The sequence below is a fragment of the Nipponia nippon genome, unplaced genomic scaffold (assembly GCF_047370975.1).
Source record: "Nipponia nippon isolate SJK-2023a ecotype South Korea unplaced genomic scaffold, ASM4737097v1 scaffold_5, whole genome shotgun sequence".
Taxonomy (NCBI): domain Eukaryota; kingdom Metazoa; phylum Chordata; class Aves; order Pelecaniformes; family Threskiornithidae; genus Nipponia; species Nipponia nippon.
The window spans coordinates 10,274,228-10,290,649 of record NW_028262369.1 but is presented as its reverse complement, the minus strand read 5'-3'; the positions used below and the strand labels follow the sequence as shown (position 1 = coordinate 10,290,649).

At 44.3% G+C, this 16,422-nt stretch overlaps 1 protein-coding gene and 1 non-coding gene across 4 annotated transcripts in view; both read right to left on the bottom strand.

Annotated features, from left to right (window-relative positions):
- POLR3E (RNA polymerase III subunit E) overlaps positions 1 to 15,332 on the bottom strand; it is a 31,940-nt gene extending 16,608 nt beyond the window's left edge. For 2 of the 3 annotated variants that reach the window (XM_087732155.1, XM_087732157.1), the window contains exons 1-13: positions 15,208 to 15,332; positions 10,606 to 10,686; positions 9,407 to 9,457; positions 8,013 to 8,090; positions 6,376 to 6,491; positions 5,970 to 6,052; positions 5,128 to 5,235; positions 4,600 to 4,649; positions 4,182 to 4,301; positions 3,525 to 3,610; positions 2,435 to 2,479; positions 2,259 to 2,350; positions 1,356 to 1,476 (exon numbers count right to left, since the gene is read on the bottom strand). In XM_087732155.1, coding sequence (XP_087588281.1) covers positions 1,356 to 1,476; positions 2,259 to 2,350; positions 2,435 to 2,479; positions 3,525 to 3,610; positions 4,182 to 4,301; positions 4,600 to 4,649; positions 5,128 to 5,235; positions 5,970 to 6,052; positions 6,376 to 6,491; positions 8,013 to 8,090; positions 9,407 to 9,457; positions 10,606 to 10,641 — 986 coding nt within the window. In that variant the 5' untranslated portion in view covers positions 10,642 to 10,686; positions 15,208 to 15,332. The remainder of the gene's footprint in view (positions 1 to 1,355; positions 1,477 to 2,258; positions 2,351 to 2,434; positions 2,480 to 3,524; positions 3,611 to 4,181; positions 4,302 to 4,599; positions 4,650 to 5,127; positions 5,236 to 5,969; positions 6,053 to 6,375; positions 6,492 to 8,012; positions 8,091 to 9,406; positions 9,458 to 10,605; positions 10,687 to 15,207) is intronic. The other variant, XM_087732156.1, reaches the window with a different exon arrangement.
- Positions 15,333 to 15,421: 89 nt separating this feature from the next.
- On the bottom strand, positions 15,422 to 15,503 carry TRNAL-AAG (transfer RNA leucine (anticodon AAG)). Its single transcript has one exon. It is a non-coding gene; the product is annotated as a tRNA-Leu (tRNA).
- Positions 15,504 to 16,422: the final 919 nt, after the last annotated feature.

Genomic DNA, 16,422 nt, shown 5'->3' with positions numbered 1-16,422 from the left:
GCAGATGCGTGCAACACAGGTGCAAGCTCTGCTTTGTTCTTGCAAAGCCTATCCTCCCTTGGATCGGTGTAAACAAGACCAGAACGATCCTAAGAAATGCTTAGGCTAACCTGGTACGCAGTCTTGAAGGCAGCATTTAGCCAAAATGCTGATGTATGGGCATAAGGGTTTTTTATTTCCCTCCCAGCAATCAAGGGCTTAAGAGAACAATGCTAGAAAATGTCATGCTCGAACCAAACAGCCCTGAGACCAACACCACCCTGTGTCCTTGCCTGCTTGCAAGATCAACTGGATGACATTTGTTAGCATGGTCTCCAAAACCTCAGTCAACCCAGGTTCATGATCTTGATCCTACCCAGACCACAGAAATGGGTCCCCTCTCCATTTAAAGCTCTGATGTGTGTATGTGCTGCTCTGCGCCCAAACATACCATAGGTACTAGAGATAGACACATCTGCCTCGGACTAGTACCAAAGAATCAGTTACAACATAAAAACAATCTGAATGCTAATAAACTGTCTTTTAACTTGCTTCCAGCTTCCTTCTGGAATGGCTAGAGGGACAGCATGGAATGCTGTAAAAACTGTTCACATTGCTAATACAGGCCTGTATCGCAGCAGCTGAAACGCATCCTGCTAACAGATTTGGACTGGTAGCTGGTGCCACTCCTCTTAACACAAAGAGCTGTTCCAGAGACTGTAATTCTCCGCATGCAGTGCTCCACCCAGGTGAAAAAAAAATCATACTGCACTTTAGACTTCAATTCCCAGTGGGATGCTTTATCCTAATAAACAGGAGGATGACACAGAATCCATTTCATGGGGTACACTCAGTACCACATGCTTGATTTATTAAGCGGGTAATGCCTTCCAGAGGGTAGCTTTCAGCTGACAAGAGCAGCATCCACTGATGAACAGCAAGGTTCAGCATGCACAAAGACCTTTCTTTGACTGAATTTAGCTAAGAAATAATACAACTGACATTGGTTTCGTTTTCTGTGTTTATATTTGACACTAATCTCTGAAGAATTCAGGATAGTCCTCTCACAAAAGAACATGAGTGAAGACAACATCAAAAACCGGACATAACTCAAATGCAAATACAGATTACATCACTGCTCAGCCATAATTTTAGCTGGGGTAGGTACTAAGGTATTATCCTTTAATATCAGCCCTTTGAATTTTGAATATCCGACTGCACTAAAAAGCGCGAAATAGTAAATCAAGATTTTACAGTACTGTGAGTTAAGAACATGGCTACTTTGGGACACAAGGAAGATGAGTATATAAAATCCATTGTTCTGATCGTCTCCTTAAAGCAGAAAACCATGTCCCAGTAACAAAGACGAGCCATACCTCTTCACCACCCAGTTTCCCTGGACCAGCATTGCCACCTGCTGTATACAGCGGAGAACTGCCGTAGAGTCCGTCCCAGAGCCCAGCAAACTCATCAGATTTGCAAACGGCATGACTTTCACTGAAAGGCAAAATGCACACCAGATTAAGGGTTTCTTCAGTGCACATGATACAGACATAGATTTATAAATCGAGGATACTATGATTTATGTTGAAGTTCATGGTCAAACCTATATCTTGGAAAAGACCCAAAACCTAAGTTCTACGAAGTCCCCCCCCTGCACTATACTCATCATCTGTTCTAAAAATATCTGCTAGCGTTGCATCAAAGTTGATTAGCTTAACTGGTCCTAGATTAATGCATTAATAAAATAAAAAAAAATCTATGCCTTTGGCAATATTTGGCAACAGAGATACCTGAAAAGACAGGAAGCTCCTGAGGCAAAGTCCTCAGGATTTGCTCCCATCAGACAGTAACTCTGAAGAGACAAAATAAAATTCCTAGATGACACTCATGAAGCACGTATTACTGAAAACTGCCCAGAAAATGCCAAAGTGCAGCTTGTTGCATTAACCTTCAACTTATGATCCACACTCAGACCCCACGTTCCAGGAGATACCTGCTGAAATAGATGTATCCAGAAAACTACCATCAGATTAGAAATCACTCTAAGGGTAAATTGACTACAAACATACAGATCAACAGTCAGATCTGCTGTTACTGCTCTTCTCTGCACAGCAGGTCTTCTTAAGGAAAGGCTCGGGATTTGGATTCTTCCCAGAATCAGAGAGCCAGACAGACTCTGTTCGGGTGACAGAACTGGTACTACTAGGAAAGGTACCTTATCTGAGGCAATTAGAAGTCACAAAGTAACATGCAAATGTATTACAAAAGCTACAAACCATTCTTCATCAGGATCTTAATCTGATCAGCAAGGGGTAGAGTTCTCAGCTGGGCCATCGAAAGCACATTGCTTGGAGCCATTGGTTTGTCACTGCAGATAAACAAGCAGATTTGCAGCCCATGAAAAACAGCATCCAGCCAATATGGACTTTGAACATTCTGTACAAACACTTACTTCTCTTCCTCTACACTTGGAGGCATCAGCATCATTAAATATTCACTAGAGAAAAGAAAACACATCCTTAAAATGCTTGTCTTGGGAATTCCGAGGTTTAAGTACAGTTATTTCTTGCTTAGAGCAATCCTACTTGTGTGAATCTACAAAACAAACATTAGCCTGAGAGAGCTCTCCCCTTTCCTCTCCCATCTTCCTCTGTAAATTCAGTACTAGTAAAAGCTATTGACATTCATCTGCCCAAAGAGCAGGTATGAATTAAATCAGAGTCAGAATCCCAGCTCTTCTATAGAGAAGAGGTGTCCAAACAGAGGAACTGTAAGAGTAAACACATTAAACACAGGTGCTCTGACACAGCAGTAAGAGGGGCCATGTGAAGTCCTGTAGGCAGAGAGAATCAGGCCAGCAACAAGCAAAAAGTCTTTTCCACCCATGTAATTACCAATGTCTGTGAGGAAAGAATCAGATCCAAAAGACGTCTCAGAACACCTAGCACTGTTCCATTGAGATGTTACATGTTAAGAAAAACACACCCACACCATTAAAGAGAGAGAAAGTCTGACACTTTCCTATTACTTGGGCCATGATTATATCAGATAACAGTGAAGCGTTAGTATTGACTGCATCATGGAAAGATTCCTGTATAGCTGCAGTCACCAAGAAACAAAGCTGAACAAGTTTCAAGTAGTTGCAGGTGTCTCTCACAAATCACAAAATAAAGTTTTATAAGATTTGCTAACAACAGAAGTTATTGGCTTCAGAGATTTAATTTATTTTAACCAGAAGGAGCTTTTGTTTTACTTTTCCTTTACAGTATTTGCAGTCCCAATAATGCAGAGTTGTGATAACGTACAAGAGGCTACAATCCCAAGTGAAAACAACTAGTTTTAATCTCAGAGTACAGGGAAACAAAGAAAGCAACCTGAGTAAGTTGAAGGCTAGTTTGTTTCTGTATTTTTTTTAAACGATTCCATTTTTATCGTGGATAGAATTATCAAATATCACACTTTTAAAGAATATATCTGCTAATTACCTGAAAACAATCCCAACAAATTACTGCAATTTCTGTAGGAAACCATCAAACCATTACCTGGGAGATTTAATTAATTCTGTGTTTTCAGCAAGGCCATGACCTTGACTAAATAAATACTGGCGCTCGTGTTCAGAACGGCTATCCTGGAGATATGGAAAAAAAACAAGAGTCACTACCACATACTGAAAACATACAAAATACCAGTGAGCTGGATTCCTCATTCCAAACTGTGACCACCTTGTCATTACTGCACCATTCAAGCATTCTGCCTCACTAACTGATGTTCTGCTTTCACTTTCTTGAACAATGTTCATGTCATGTAGAAACATTTCTGTTGCTATGACTTTGAAATCTCCTGACAGACATGCATGTGGGTCAGACTAAGAGGATTTCTGACACTCAACTGACTGGGTTCCCCAAGTCTTCCACAAAGTCCAGTTCATAATCCAAGACCTTAGTGATTCTTGTACTCAGACCCCCCTTTGTGTTTGTCCAACTCTCAGTTTTAAACCTTTTCCAGAGTGGAGACCCCAAAGCATTATCCAGCGGAGGAGGTACAGAGCACTGCAGGGTCTGTTCAAGCCTGCCGACCTACTTTTCTTCATTATCTTTTGATGATTCCTTGATTCCCATGGACCCAGATTTAAAAACAATTCTAGACTTGGCTGAGCCTTCAGGCCCAGGCAGTCTCCTCAGCAGCCAGCACACACCCACCTTCAAGCCATAATAATGTAGATGAACCCAGTGCTCTTCTGCTTGTCTCTTCTGCAGGAACTCATAGGACTGAACACGTCGTTGACGAGCTTGTTCGGTCTCTGGGCGGGAGAATCGTACCTAGAAGATTTGAGCATCATTAAATACAGCCCCAAAATCCTCGAAACAAACCACCTCCATTATTTATTTCGTACATAAGTAACAGAAGCTAGGGGCCCCAGCTCAAATGAATCAACCCTTGCTGTCAGTGCCATCTTTATGCTTGTGCAACAAGGGCAAGTCCATCTTGCTTCCTCCCTCCCAAGCCCAGCGTCACCAGGACTAGCTGAGGTTTCCTGTCCTTTTATTTGGGTGCGAATTGTCATGCTTTCTTGTGAATTGTTGACTGAGCTATCGTAAAAAGGAAATTTGGACATACAGTAATTTGCTTAACATCATCTTCAGCTTCATCCTGGGATGAATCACCACCTGCCAAAAAACACAAGAGAATAAACACACCACTGCAGTAAAAGAGCCAAAGCTAATTTGTAACTGTTTGAGGGCCCATGCAGGAAGAAAGCAGTACTAGGAACTACATAACCACGGGTTCAATCCCACCTTGGCAAACTATGCAATGTATGACAGCACCACACAGCTCCTATGATAGGAGATACTGCTCCTATGAGCTCTGCAGTCCAGCTTTTCAGTGGCGGTGGTGACACACTCCTACTGCTGCCTTTTGACACTACCCACCACCTCCCATCCCTCTGCCAGTCCCCAACACTGTGCCCACAAAAGCATTTATACAGCTACACTGAAAGTAAGATCAGCGAAACAATCTGAGAAATGGCCTTATAATCAGTACGTTGTTATAATAAACACCTTCAGAATGACTCTTATCAGTAAAATTATAGAGAGAACTTGTATCTCAGCTCCCAAAAGAAAACACAACTCATGAAGCATTTACCTTCATTAGCAGCTTCTCTTTCTCGGTGTTTTGCATCAGCCTTGTCCAAGTAGGTGAAGCTTGGCCTCAGCTGAAGAATTCCATGTAGTGGAGTCAGGTGAAGTTCACCTGAAAAAGAGAATTAATGTTGGTTAAAATTGGGTTTTTTCTACTGCACAAGGACAGCACTTTTCATTATCTTCCTATCTCTGTAAAAGCACAGCTTCAATTTAACATAAATATTTAATACAGTAAAATGTAAAAAGGGATTGAAGTGAAAAAATTCATCCAGTGCTCAGGATTTCAAAGGAGTATGGAAGACCAAGACCTATTTCTGTTGCTTTCCTTTTTATGTTGAAACCAGATCTTGTAGAGAGCCACATTCTGGCTCAGACCTGACCTATTATAGTCCAGGAGACTAACAGTAAAATAGTCATCACTGAAGACAATCTACGTATTTTCATCTCAAATGATCCTCATATCAAAACTCTGTGATGGCATTACGAGACAAGAGAGGGGCAAAAAGTGTTGAACAGGAAAATGAGACAGACACATTAAATGGAGATAGTAATGTAAATAACAATGACGAATTTATGCTACAAATGTGTATTATTTCAGGCCATCACGTACTGTTAAGATCCTGGAGGCATCTACAAAGCCACAGTGTTCTGACATAATATTTACAATTTTGCTAGACTTTCTCAAGGACTTTGGGGGCATTGATAAGGAAAAATTTTCCTTTCTTTAAAGACGCATCAGTCAATTAAAACCTAGGCTGGAAAGAAAAAAGACCAAACAGATCTTATTTTAACCCTGGAATGAGCATGTTTCACTGATGTGAGAGGTAAGCAAAAGAAACTTACCTTTTTTATAAACAGCAGCTGCATAGCGGGAAACATTACTCGCAGCTTGCGAAGAGCAGAAAGTTTGCTTGTCCATCAGCTTCCTGCAGACAGATGAATGCTGTGAGATTGTATGCTACAGGCAATGTGGCATACAGATGTTAAAGGTCTGAAATCACCAATTCTCAAAATGGAATATCAACAACTGCAGCAAATATATATACTCATCTTTCTGTTAGCAATTCAGAATGCATGAAGGATACCAAAAAACATAGGTTACTTCCAAGAATTCTTGCTATATAACAGTGTCCAAAGCACCCCCCGAGACTGTACAGCCACTTGTTCTCACCCTTCCCTGAAGCCCTGGTGGACATACATGTATCTATGCTCATCACAAAAAGGAAATGAAGGCAAAGAGGACACCTACGAGGAATAGGTACTTGTTTCATCGGTACACGTGCCATCTACATTGAGAGCAATCTGTTCTCCTTTGCTGCGACAGTAGTTAGGATTCAAAGTATCAATGGCCATTTCAAGTTCAACCTACATAATATGAAAGGAAAGACAGGTAATTACCACGGCAGAACCCCAAACATATCAATTAAAATTCAGTCCCACACTTGCTAACATTTCCACAGGTATACAGCAAATTTAAATACATTGGCAGCATCATTCAAATCCACAGGGCAAATCTCATGCATAAAGTTGACCATATATACGGGTTTTTGTAGGACGGGGACATTTTAGCAATAGGCTAGAGATATATTAACTCCAATGCAAATGAATGGGAGCAGAGAAATGAGAGTTCTTTAGGCAGCCCTGAAAAACACCTTCACTTTGTTGGATACCTTCCACTACATTATCAGTCTAGTTTACTTATCAGTACAGATGAAGCGCGCAAGCAATATCCTTCAGGCCTCCCCATCGCTGAGGATCCATTCAGAATCTCTCAAACTTAAAGTACGTTTCCTTCTAGTTTGGGTACCAAGCAGTATAAAGTAACTACATCCTCTTTAGAGGCAAAGGCCTTGATGCTGGTAAGTTGGAGACTACAGCACTTACCACTGACTTCATAGTTATTCCTGATTTACACTGGTCAAAGTACAGAAACAAGCTCCAAGCTTTTAGTTACAAGGAGAACTATTCCCCCCCTCAAACTTTAAACTTCAGACAAATGTTTAAAAATAAGCATTTTCCTGCATAGCATTTCTCTTTATATACTCTAACAATACGGTATACATTCTTCCTCAGGGTGTGCCAAAGCCCTTATAAATTCATACATCACAGCTATCACCTCATTTTTTCTTCCCCTTTATGTTACTCGTAAACTGAACTAGTTACAAGTCCCTGGATGAGATGCCAGATTTACAAGTCTGCACAGGGCTTACAAGGCAAATGTCTGCTAATTTTAATAGAAGACTTCCTCAACATAACATGCATCCTAACTCCAAAGTTCACACGAGCACTCTCCTTAACCACTTCCCAGAACAAAATCCAAATATCACAGACATCTATTTCTGTGGTTTTTACATAAGGTATTTTAAAATCATAGTCACAGTTTTGGGATACATTTGCAAGTAAGTGCAATCATTCTGGCCTTGGCTATAGTTTCACTACCTGTACAACCCCACTGATTTCAAAATGACTGCTGATGATTTGCAGCCAGGCAAGAGAGAAATCAAGACCCGCACTGACAATGAAAGACAGAGCATGCCTCCGAAGCTCAACCCTTTTCTGAATATTGTAAAGACCTTTTAAATCAAGCTGTATTAGCACAAGCACCTACAGACTGAATTGGCATTAGTAACTACGTTTCCCTGAGTGACTCTATTTTATATTAAAAGAATGGCTTTTCCATCATGACTTTAATTCCTCTCTTTATAAACTACCCTTATTCTAAACTCTACTTTACAGACACAATGAAAGACTCCCCCATACCTCCAAGCACAGGTCCTGCAGGTAGCTGCATAGTTATAACAGCTTAATAGCACAACGTGCTTTTCTTAAGTACATTCTGCACAACATAAAGCAACTTTTACAGACTGGACTCAAACAATGACCAACCTTTTGCTGCTTTGGTTTTATCTTCGCTGATAAATGTGTAACATCATCATACGTCATGGAAGCTGGACGAATAGGATACTGGAAAACAAATCCATTTCATAAGACTCTCTTCATTTAAAGATCAAAGAACTTCACAGAAATTAACTCAATCTTCCCTGTCCTCTCACATGTAGATCCATGTGCCAGATGGATACAAGACATCAAGAAAAGAAATTACCTGACTGATTTGTGAGTCATGAGGGGATTTGGGTGTATGACCTAGAAAGCCTGTCGCTTTCCCCCCAGTCCTCTGCTTTCATCACTACACAACCCCCTTCCTGCCCCTCACATGCCACAATAAGCTGTAACGCAGGGAAATGGTAGCACACATTAGTTCAGCGGAAAAAGAAAGTGTTAGAAGCAACTAAAAACCCATCCCTCAGCATTAACTCTCTAACAGTAAAATATGTGTGGGTTTACACAACTAGTGTTAGCTTACAGGACATGGGCCACATGTAGCTAGTCAGGACACCAGACCCAGGTTTAGCCACATGGGTCTCTCTTCTGAACCATTTGGGAATGCCGAGAGGACAGTGTGGTATCCAAATGAAATATTCCAGCCACAGCAGCATCCTGCCCAGAGCTGCCATTTCTCCAGAACACCCACAGGCCCCATCACTAACCAATGCTCACTCCTGACATGGAACAACTGTGGGTATCCCAGAGGCAAGGCTGCATGGCCTGGTCCAACATGTCTGGCTGTCTCCAGCCATGCTCTGCTGGCACATGCCGTGCAGAGGATTTGTACAGGAGACAGTGGGCTTGCCAGTGGGCATCACTGGTTTATAATGAACATTTCATCCAATGGCCTCAAAAGACTTGCCATTTTGCAGACGGGAAAAGTGAATCACAAGGATAAAATGATTGAGAGAAATTCAGTGGCAGAATGGAAAACAGACCTCTACCTTCCTAACATATTTCCACCTTCAATCACTAGTTAGTTTTATTTCCACAACATACGGGGGCTCTTCTGATGACTCGCACTAATTTATGAGCACTGATGACATTTTAAATAGGGCCAGTCCTAAAGAAATGTTTGTTTAGTAAAGATGGCAGAAATCAGCGATGACAGAAGATGGCTAAGAGATGCAGATTTATCCAAACCACAATAAAAAGACATCATCTACTAAAAGCACTCCCTTAGGGTGGTTAAATGGAGTGATTTAATGACAAGTCTGTGCCACAAATGACCATCCTCTCTTAACAATGATTTATTATTAAATATTTCAACTGACTGAGACCCAAACAGGCTTGCCTATATCCAAGATCTTGGCAGGCTGAAGCAGTAAGGAAAGTTACTGCTCTTAGAATTTATTTTAAACAAACTACCACTGCATAAAAGTTAACTGAAATACCTGAAACAGATACAGCTTCTCCAGTAGACTTCTGGCCAGGAACACATCAATCTAAAAAGCAAAACAAACAATTTTCATCAGATGCCAGCTGTAATTGATGGAGCCTCAGATAAAAGTACAATCCCTAGAGCTCAAATACTGACAGTTTTAGCTTTTCATTACAAACTCTAACATAAAACACATTCATGACTCTTTCTGTCAAAAGTCTCCTCTCTGCTGATTTTGACATGAAATTCTGCAGTTGGCCTTTAAAAAACAAACAAACAAACAAACAAACAAAAAAAACCCCACTATGATGAGGCAGCAGACAGTGGCTCTAGCTGTGTTTTTTCTCTCTAAGGAAACTTGGCAAACAAATCTGAAATGAAAGAGGAATTTTTTTTCCGAGGAGTCAAAGTGAATCTGTTATCACAATTATAGAAAGAGGAGGAAGTTCTCTCTTTGGCCGTATGACTGAAAGGTAACTTCATTACTAGTATTTTGTCATAAAATCTTTCTGAATTAGACAAGAGACACCCACATCCCAAATCTGATTCAATATTAGTATTTTCCCACCAGCACCAAAAATCCACAGATGTTTCATGAATATCACATATGGAAGCTGCCATTTTAGATATCTTTAGATATACTCCTGACAATTCCCACTCATTTTCTCATGGCTTTTCTCCTTGCCCTTCCTTGTACTTCTGGTGTGTAAATTCAGACATAAAGTGAACAGGACACTGTGGCTACTCTTTGGGACATAGCAGTCCTTTAAAGAAGTCCAGAATCAGAACACAACTGCTTATTTTTGCAGAAGGCATGAAACATTTTAGCTTCATATTCAACAGATATTAACTCATCAAAGTCATCCCAATTTTTTACAGCTCTCAGAGACATGCAACAGAGTCACTGGAAACACACAGTGGTAGAAGTTAAGTTCCCCACCTGTGTTCCTCTTCTGACATGGAAAGATTACAAAGGGTGAAAAACCTGAGCTGGATCTGCCAACACGGACACCGCTATTTTGGCAAAATAGATACCATGAGCCATATATTTGGCCCAAACAACATATTTCCTTGCACAGAGCAAACCATTGGTTATAAGACAACCACTGATGTTGATGACACATTTTTCAGCAATGTAAGAACACTGGGAACTATAAAAATAATAAAAAAAAAGCCTCATGTACAATCACTGCTGCCATAATACACTTTTACCTCTTGTATAATTGGATCATCTTCTTCATTTGCCATGCTAGGATACAAAAAGCTTTTTCTTGGCTTATTCCTTGGCACAACCTGAAACAAAACAGAAATGTCATATGAGTCATTACATCTGCGCCACGTACCACATGTAGCCTGAAGTATTTGTTCAAGTTAACTTGGTTCCTTTCAGTGGTAATCCGTTTAGTCTGTTTTTCAAAGGACTGTATGATTCCATGATCAGATCCTTAATACTCCACAATCTTGACCGACTGTCACCAAATTTAAGAGACAAGCAAATGTCTCAAAATAGGTAAGTTCTTCTAACTCTTCTGAAAGCCAGCAGTTATGTAAGAAAGAGAACACTAAATCAGTGCTCTACGGAGGGGAAGACAGGCCTTTTGTACTTGCATAAAGTCCATCTTTTGTACACCGCGTAACTATAATGCACAGGTAGCAGCTGGTTTTCCAGCCAGCACATCTACAGTGCACTGGCTGGTCAGTCAGCAGGTGTGAGCTCTGAAACTGCCACTGCAGTCGTCACTGTCACTAAGGACAGTGCCATATGGTTCACTAGCCTCCCTTCTCAGAAAAATTCCTTGAAAGCAGATAATGGAGAAAGCTCCCAGCTAAAGAGCAGGGAGAAGAAAGAAGCCTGTGTAAACCCTGCGCTTGGGACCAGACAATATTCCCATCTGTGAATGTGCTGAACTCGATTTCATCTGACATGTTGCAGCCTTGTCTCCTGACCTACCACTCTTCAGACTGTATTGCTAAATGAGAGCTCCAAAATACACTCCTCGGCCTCTCTCGGAGTCCTTTGAAATCATCAGAACAACGGATTTTACTTCATAACTACACCAAATCCAAAGAAAATAAGACTCTGATATTAACTGGTGCTCTAGAACAAAGAGTTACCATGTTAAATCAAATGCTGAAGTCAGTGTCATGCCTGGTTCAGACCTTTGAATAAAAAATGGTCCCTCAGCTAAAGCAACAATAGTTTTCCCCTGCTGAAATCAAACAAAAGGATTTACAAATTATTTGGGATGCCATTGCAACAATGTTTATTAGTCCAGATCACCGAAGACACCCTTCATCAGACAGTACTGGTCAAGATAGGCATAAAAAATAAGACCTCTCACAAACTGACCAAGGAAAGTTTTAACGACAAAGATGAACAGCAAAGAAATAAGATCTATGATCAGGAACTCTCCCTCACTGTCTTCTACTCCTCAGTGCCAGCTTGCTTCTTTGCTGGACCTCCTATGGAGGAAGAGAAAGAGAAAGAGGCAGCATCCAGGATCAGCTGGCAATAGAGAGGTTGTGAGAGAAGGAAGCCAGCATCCATGTTATATCCAAGACGGTGGCATTTTTTTTCAAATACACAAGCCTCCACACAATTTAAGCGGCTCAGTATATTTCAACAGATGTGCAGGCTTCTCAAAACATCACGTTAATAGACATGCACTTATCTAAGAAACCTTTCAGAGAGGCTGGATAGGCATTCTGGATACGAGCGTTATTAACATCACCACACGGGCAAGCTTCCATTCAGGCAATATCTCTGGTTTATTTACAGTGTTTCTGCCACTCCACCTCAAAATATGATTCCATATTTTTCACTTACAGGTTCTCCACTACCAAAAAAGTGCCCCTCCCGGTACTGAACTGGAATCTTCCGTTTATTTATGCACCAGGATATCCCCGGCTCTTCCCACCATACATCTGTATTTGAAAATTTACCACTTAATAATATTTCAGATTCATATTTGAAATAATTTTGTAGAAATGCAAAACCTTCACAGCAAAAAGCCAGTATCTTAACTACAGGCTGGGGCTGTTACTGCACAACCGTGAGTATGTGATATCTGATTGATCTCAGGGTATTTCCTGCCATCGGGCACTCAGTTCTTCCCAGAAATACATGCATTAATACATTGTTTTAAAGAAATGAGATTTGCCAGTTCCAGTTTTGCTTTCCCTGCTCATGTCCGCTGGGTGGCCCGATACAGCAGGCTCACGTAAAGCCAGCCTGATAGCTCTGCACAAAATGGAACAACTGCAGTTTTCATTCAGAACAGAGCTGATGACGGGAGGATGCCAAAGATGTGTGAGAACATATGATAACTCCCAGGAGGTGGGAGACTTGGGTCCAAACCCTCCTTCCTCACCCCCGTGACAGGACTGGGAACCACCCTGCCCTTCTTGACAGCCTGAGTACCAAGTATGTGCTAACTTGTTCTCTCTCTCCCGAGAAAGTTATTCCACTTTCCAGAAGAGAAATTAAGATTCCCTGGGCTAAGGAGAGAAAGAGAAACTTAGCCTGAAGGACCTGGTCTCTGGTCCCTCATCTAATGGTGCTTACACAATTATACATGAAATCTCTTTGTGAATCCAGCTGTCAGTACTCAAGGAAAATGTTGTGTTACAGAGATTACATTTTTTCTTATTCATTTAAGGATAAAGAATGACTACAGTTCCTTTTATTGGAGTAGGAGAATGACAGGTCTATAAATAGGAAGCAGTGTGTCCCAGCACAATTTATAATACTCATGCAACTTGAAGGAATCTTCTGAATCAGAATAAAGCTTTCGCTGAAGGCATGCAGACGCAATTCTATGTCTACAGTATATGTGTGTGTATATATTTATGGCGGTGTTCATTTCTATGTTTGTCATATATATATATATATATATGAGACACACAAGAGTTACAGAATGGAATTAAACAGTAGGAGATAGCAAACATGGTCAGCAGTTTCAAATTTCCTCTTGGCAGAACTGTTTTCTTTTAAAAGGGACTTTCCTTCAAGGTGCAAAGTAAAATATAATGCAAGTTATTAGTATGAATCATTAAACTTTAGAACAGCTTGCAGGAGGGCAAGAGATATAAATCTTCTAATTTCTCCTGCAATGTGACCAACACTAGGACCAATGAAACCATCATCAGTTGCCCGTAACATCATCAATTTAGAACCAATGAAGAAAAATATTGTTGTTAAAGAACTGTAAAAATCAGTGATGAAGTAACTGAATCCTACCTTTACGTTTGAGCTTAGAAGGGTATTTGGGTACTAGAGCTATCTTTTTCTATTTTTGTTACCAGACTTTAATATAAGTCTAAGAAGGAAAATTGCAAATCTGCATGTCATCTGACACACACAGACTTTTAGCCAGGCCTGTAAGAAATGCTCCAGTATTTCATTGATACCTAAATTTGTCAGTAATAATGGACCCCTGAAGTGCCAACACTGAAACTTGAAATATTCTCCATATGTAAGTATGCAGTGCAGGAAAGGCCAGGAACACCTGCCACATCAGTGCCTTAAAGTATAGATAACGAACCAGCGAAGTGGGAAGAGTGCCATCTCCTGAATCACTACCATAATTTCCTCTGGCACCTAGACCTTCTTCTGGAGGGGGTCTCTCAGTCCAGCCCTAGCAGCACATCCTCTAGCTCAGGGTGGCTCATGGCATACAGTAAAATGGAAGCTGCAAAAAAAGCTGAAGCACCTTCCAAACATTTACGATAATTACAATTTTGACCTAATTATTTGCCTAATTTTCTCCTTGCTGTGCTCGCCTGCAAGCAGCTTTGCACAGTCATCTTCTGGCAGCGAACCCAAAGAGGGCTCCTCTGCACCAGGACCTCTCTTTGGAGGTGGCGTCGCTGAAGCACATCTTCAGGATTTAAGAGATTATGCATTAAGCATGAACCTTTCTTTAACACCTTAACATTTATGTAGCGAAGTGCTAGGCCTGTTCTGCCAGGCGCAGGGATTACGCTGCTCGCTGCTGTGCGGTAACTCTCACAGGGGCAGCCCCGGACGGCGGCAGGTCGCGGTGCCAAGCCCCATCTTCCACGCAGGCAGCGCTCCACCTCGCAGAGGCTCGGCCGCGGGCCCTGCGCGCCCCAGCGCTCCCCGCTGACAACGGCTCCTTCATTTCTGGCAGCTTCCGAGCCTGCTTTCTCCTGACACAGCAGCCTGGCAGCAGAGGGGGAGCGCCGGGAAGGAGGACCTGAGGAGGGAGGCCAGGGCCAGCCGCCCAAACCCGCACGTACCGCGGGGATGAAGCAAACGCACCCCGGAGCAGGGGGGACCGGGCGCCTCGTCCCCCGGCGCGGCAGGGCTCTGCTACCGTCCCCTCGGGGCCGGTGCTCAGGCAGGGGCAGCCGGCTGCATTTTCTGGCGTGTGAGCTGCGCCCTTCCAGGGCGGGAGGCGCAGAGCTGCCAGCCCTGGGCGGAGGGATCCCGGGCCGGCCGGTGCCGCCGCTTTACAGCCCCGGGAGGACGGGCCGGCACCCCCCGGCCCGCCGGCGAGGGGAGCCGAGGGGCCGCGGCCTGTGACCGGACCCCCACCCCCTCCCCTCAAGGGCCCCGCCAGGGCGGCCCCGACCCGCGCCGGTTCCTGTCAGGGCGCCGGCCGGCCGGCTGCGGCCCCGGTACTCGCCGCGGTGTCAAGTCCTCAGAGAGTCTCGTCTCCATCGCCCTCCCCGGACAGGCAAAGCCCACCTCAACCCAGGCCGCGCTCCTCCCCTCCCCCCCACCGCCCGCGGGGTCCCCGCCGCCCAGGCGGCCCCGCGAGGAGCAAAAGCGGCGCAGCCACCGCCTACCTGGCGGAAAGCCGGCGCGGGCAGCGGGGCCGCCGGCTCCCCGGTGGCGGTGCGCGGCGCGGCGGGCGGCGCTCAGGCAGCGGCCATGTTGGTGTCACTCCGGCCGGCACGTGGGGACGCGGCCCTCCTCCTACCCACAATGCCCTCCCGGGCAGCGGGCGCCGCGGCCGCCAGGGGGCGCTGCAGCGGCAGCCCTCAGCAGAAAAAGAGCCGCTGGCAGCGGTGGGATTCGAACCCACGCCCCCGAAGAGACTGGAGCCTTAATCCAGCGCCTTAGACCGCTCGGCCACGCTACCGCCCTCTCCCCGCTCCCTTCCCGCCGGCTTTACTGCAGACCAGCCTTTTCCCAGCTTTACCCCTCAGCAGCGCCTCCGTCCCCAAGCCCCGTCCCCAGCAACCGCTCTCCCCGCACGCCCCTGCCACCTTAAAAACAAAATACTGCGGGGTTTTTTAATCCCCGTCTCCAAGCAGGTCGCAGTTGCAGCCGCGCGATGCAGCCAGGGACGGAACGGGGGGAAGCAGCGCCCCGCGCGTCCCCACGCCGCGGGGGACGCGGGGACACGGCGCGGCAGCGGGCAGGGCCGGGCTGCGAGGAGCCCTCCGCGCCGCCCCGCTGCCACGTGGGTGCCACGGCGCAGCCGAGGGCCTGGGCACCCCCTCGGAAAGCCTAAACCGAAGATCTAAACCCGATGCACTTCAATCTTCTGCTGCAAAGCTACGACTCACGGAATTTGCAAAGTGAAAAGCCAGCGGACGTTACGGCTGGGGGGCCGTTTTTTTGCTTGCAGCACAGGGACCAGTGTGGCAGTCTGTAGTAGCAGCAGTAATCAGTACAACACCTGTGAAAAGGGGTAGCAGCACACCTTGGCTGCCTGGTGCCCCGCGAAGGTGCCCTTGGGAGTCTCTGTCCACATTTTGCCTGAAATTCTGCTAAGTTTTCTTGGGGAATTAATGTTATTCTCACCCCTTAATTAGAGCTGAATGGTTGTGTTTGAGAAAAATTCCAGCTTCTCCAGGGTAAGGCCACAAAGTCTTAACACAGCTTGATTTAATTCTGTAGTTGTGGCAGTCCATTTAAGCAGGATGGAGAAAATAAAACCTGCTGGAGCCCTGCTGACAGCCTCGGTTCACCCACCTCCGCTGTCAGCTCCCACAGCCCGCCTGTCCCTGCAGCACCCCGCGGCGCCAGCTCTTTGCGGGGAGCTGCTGAGCGTG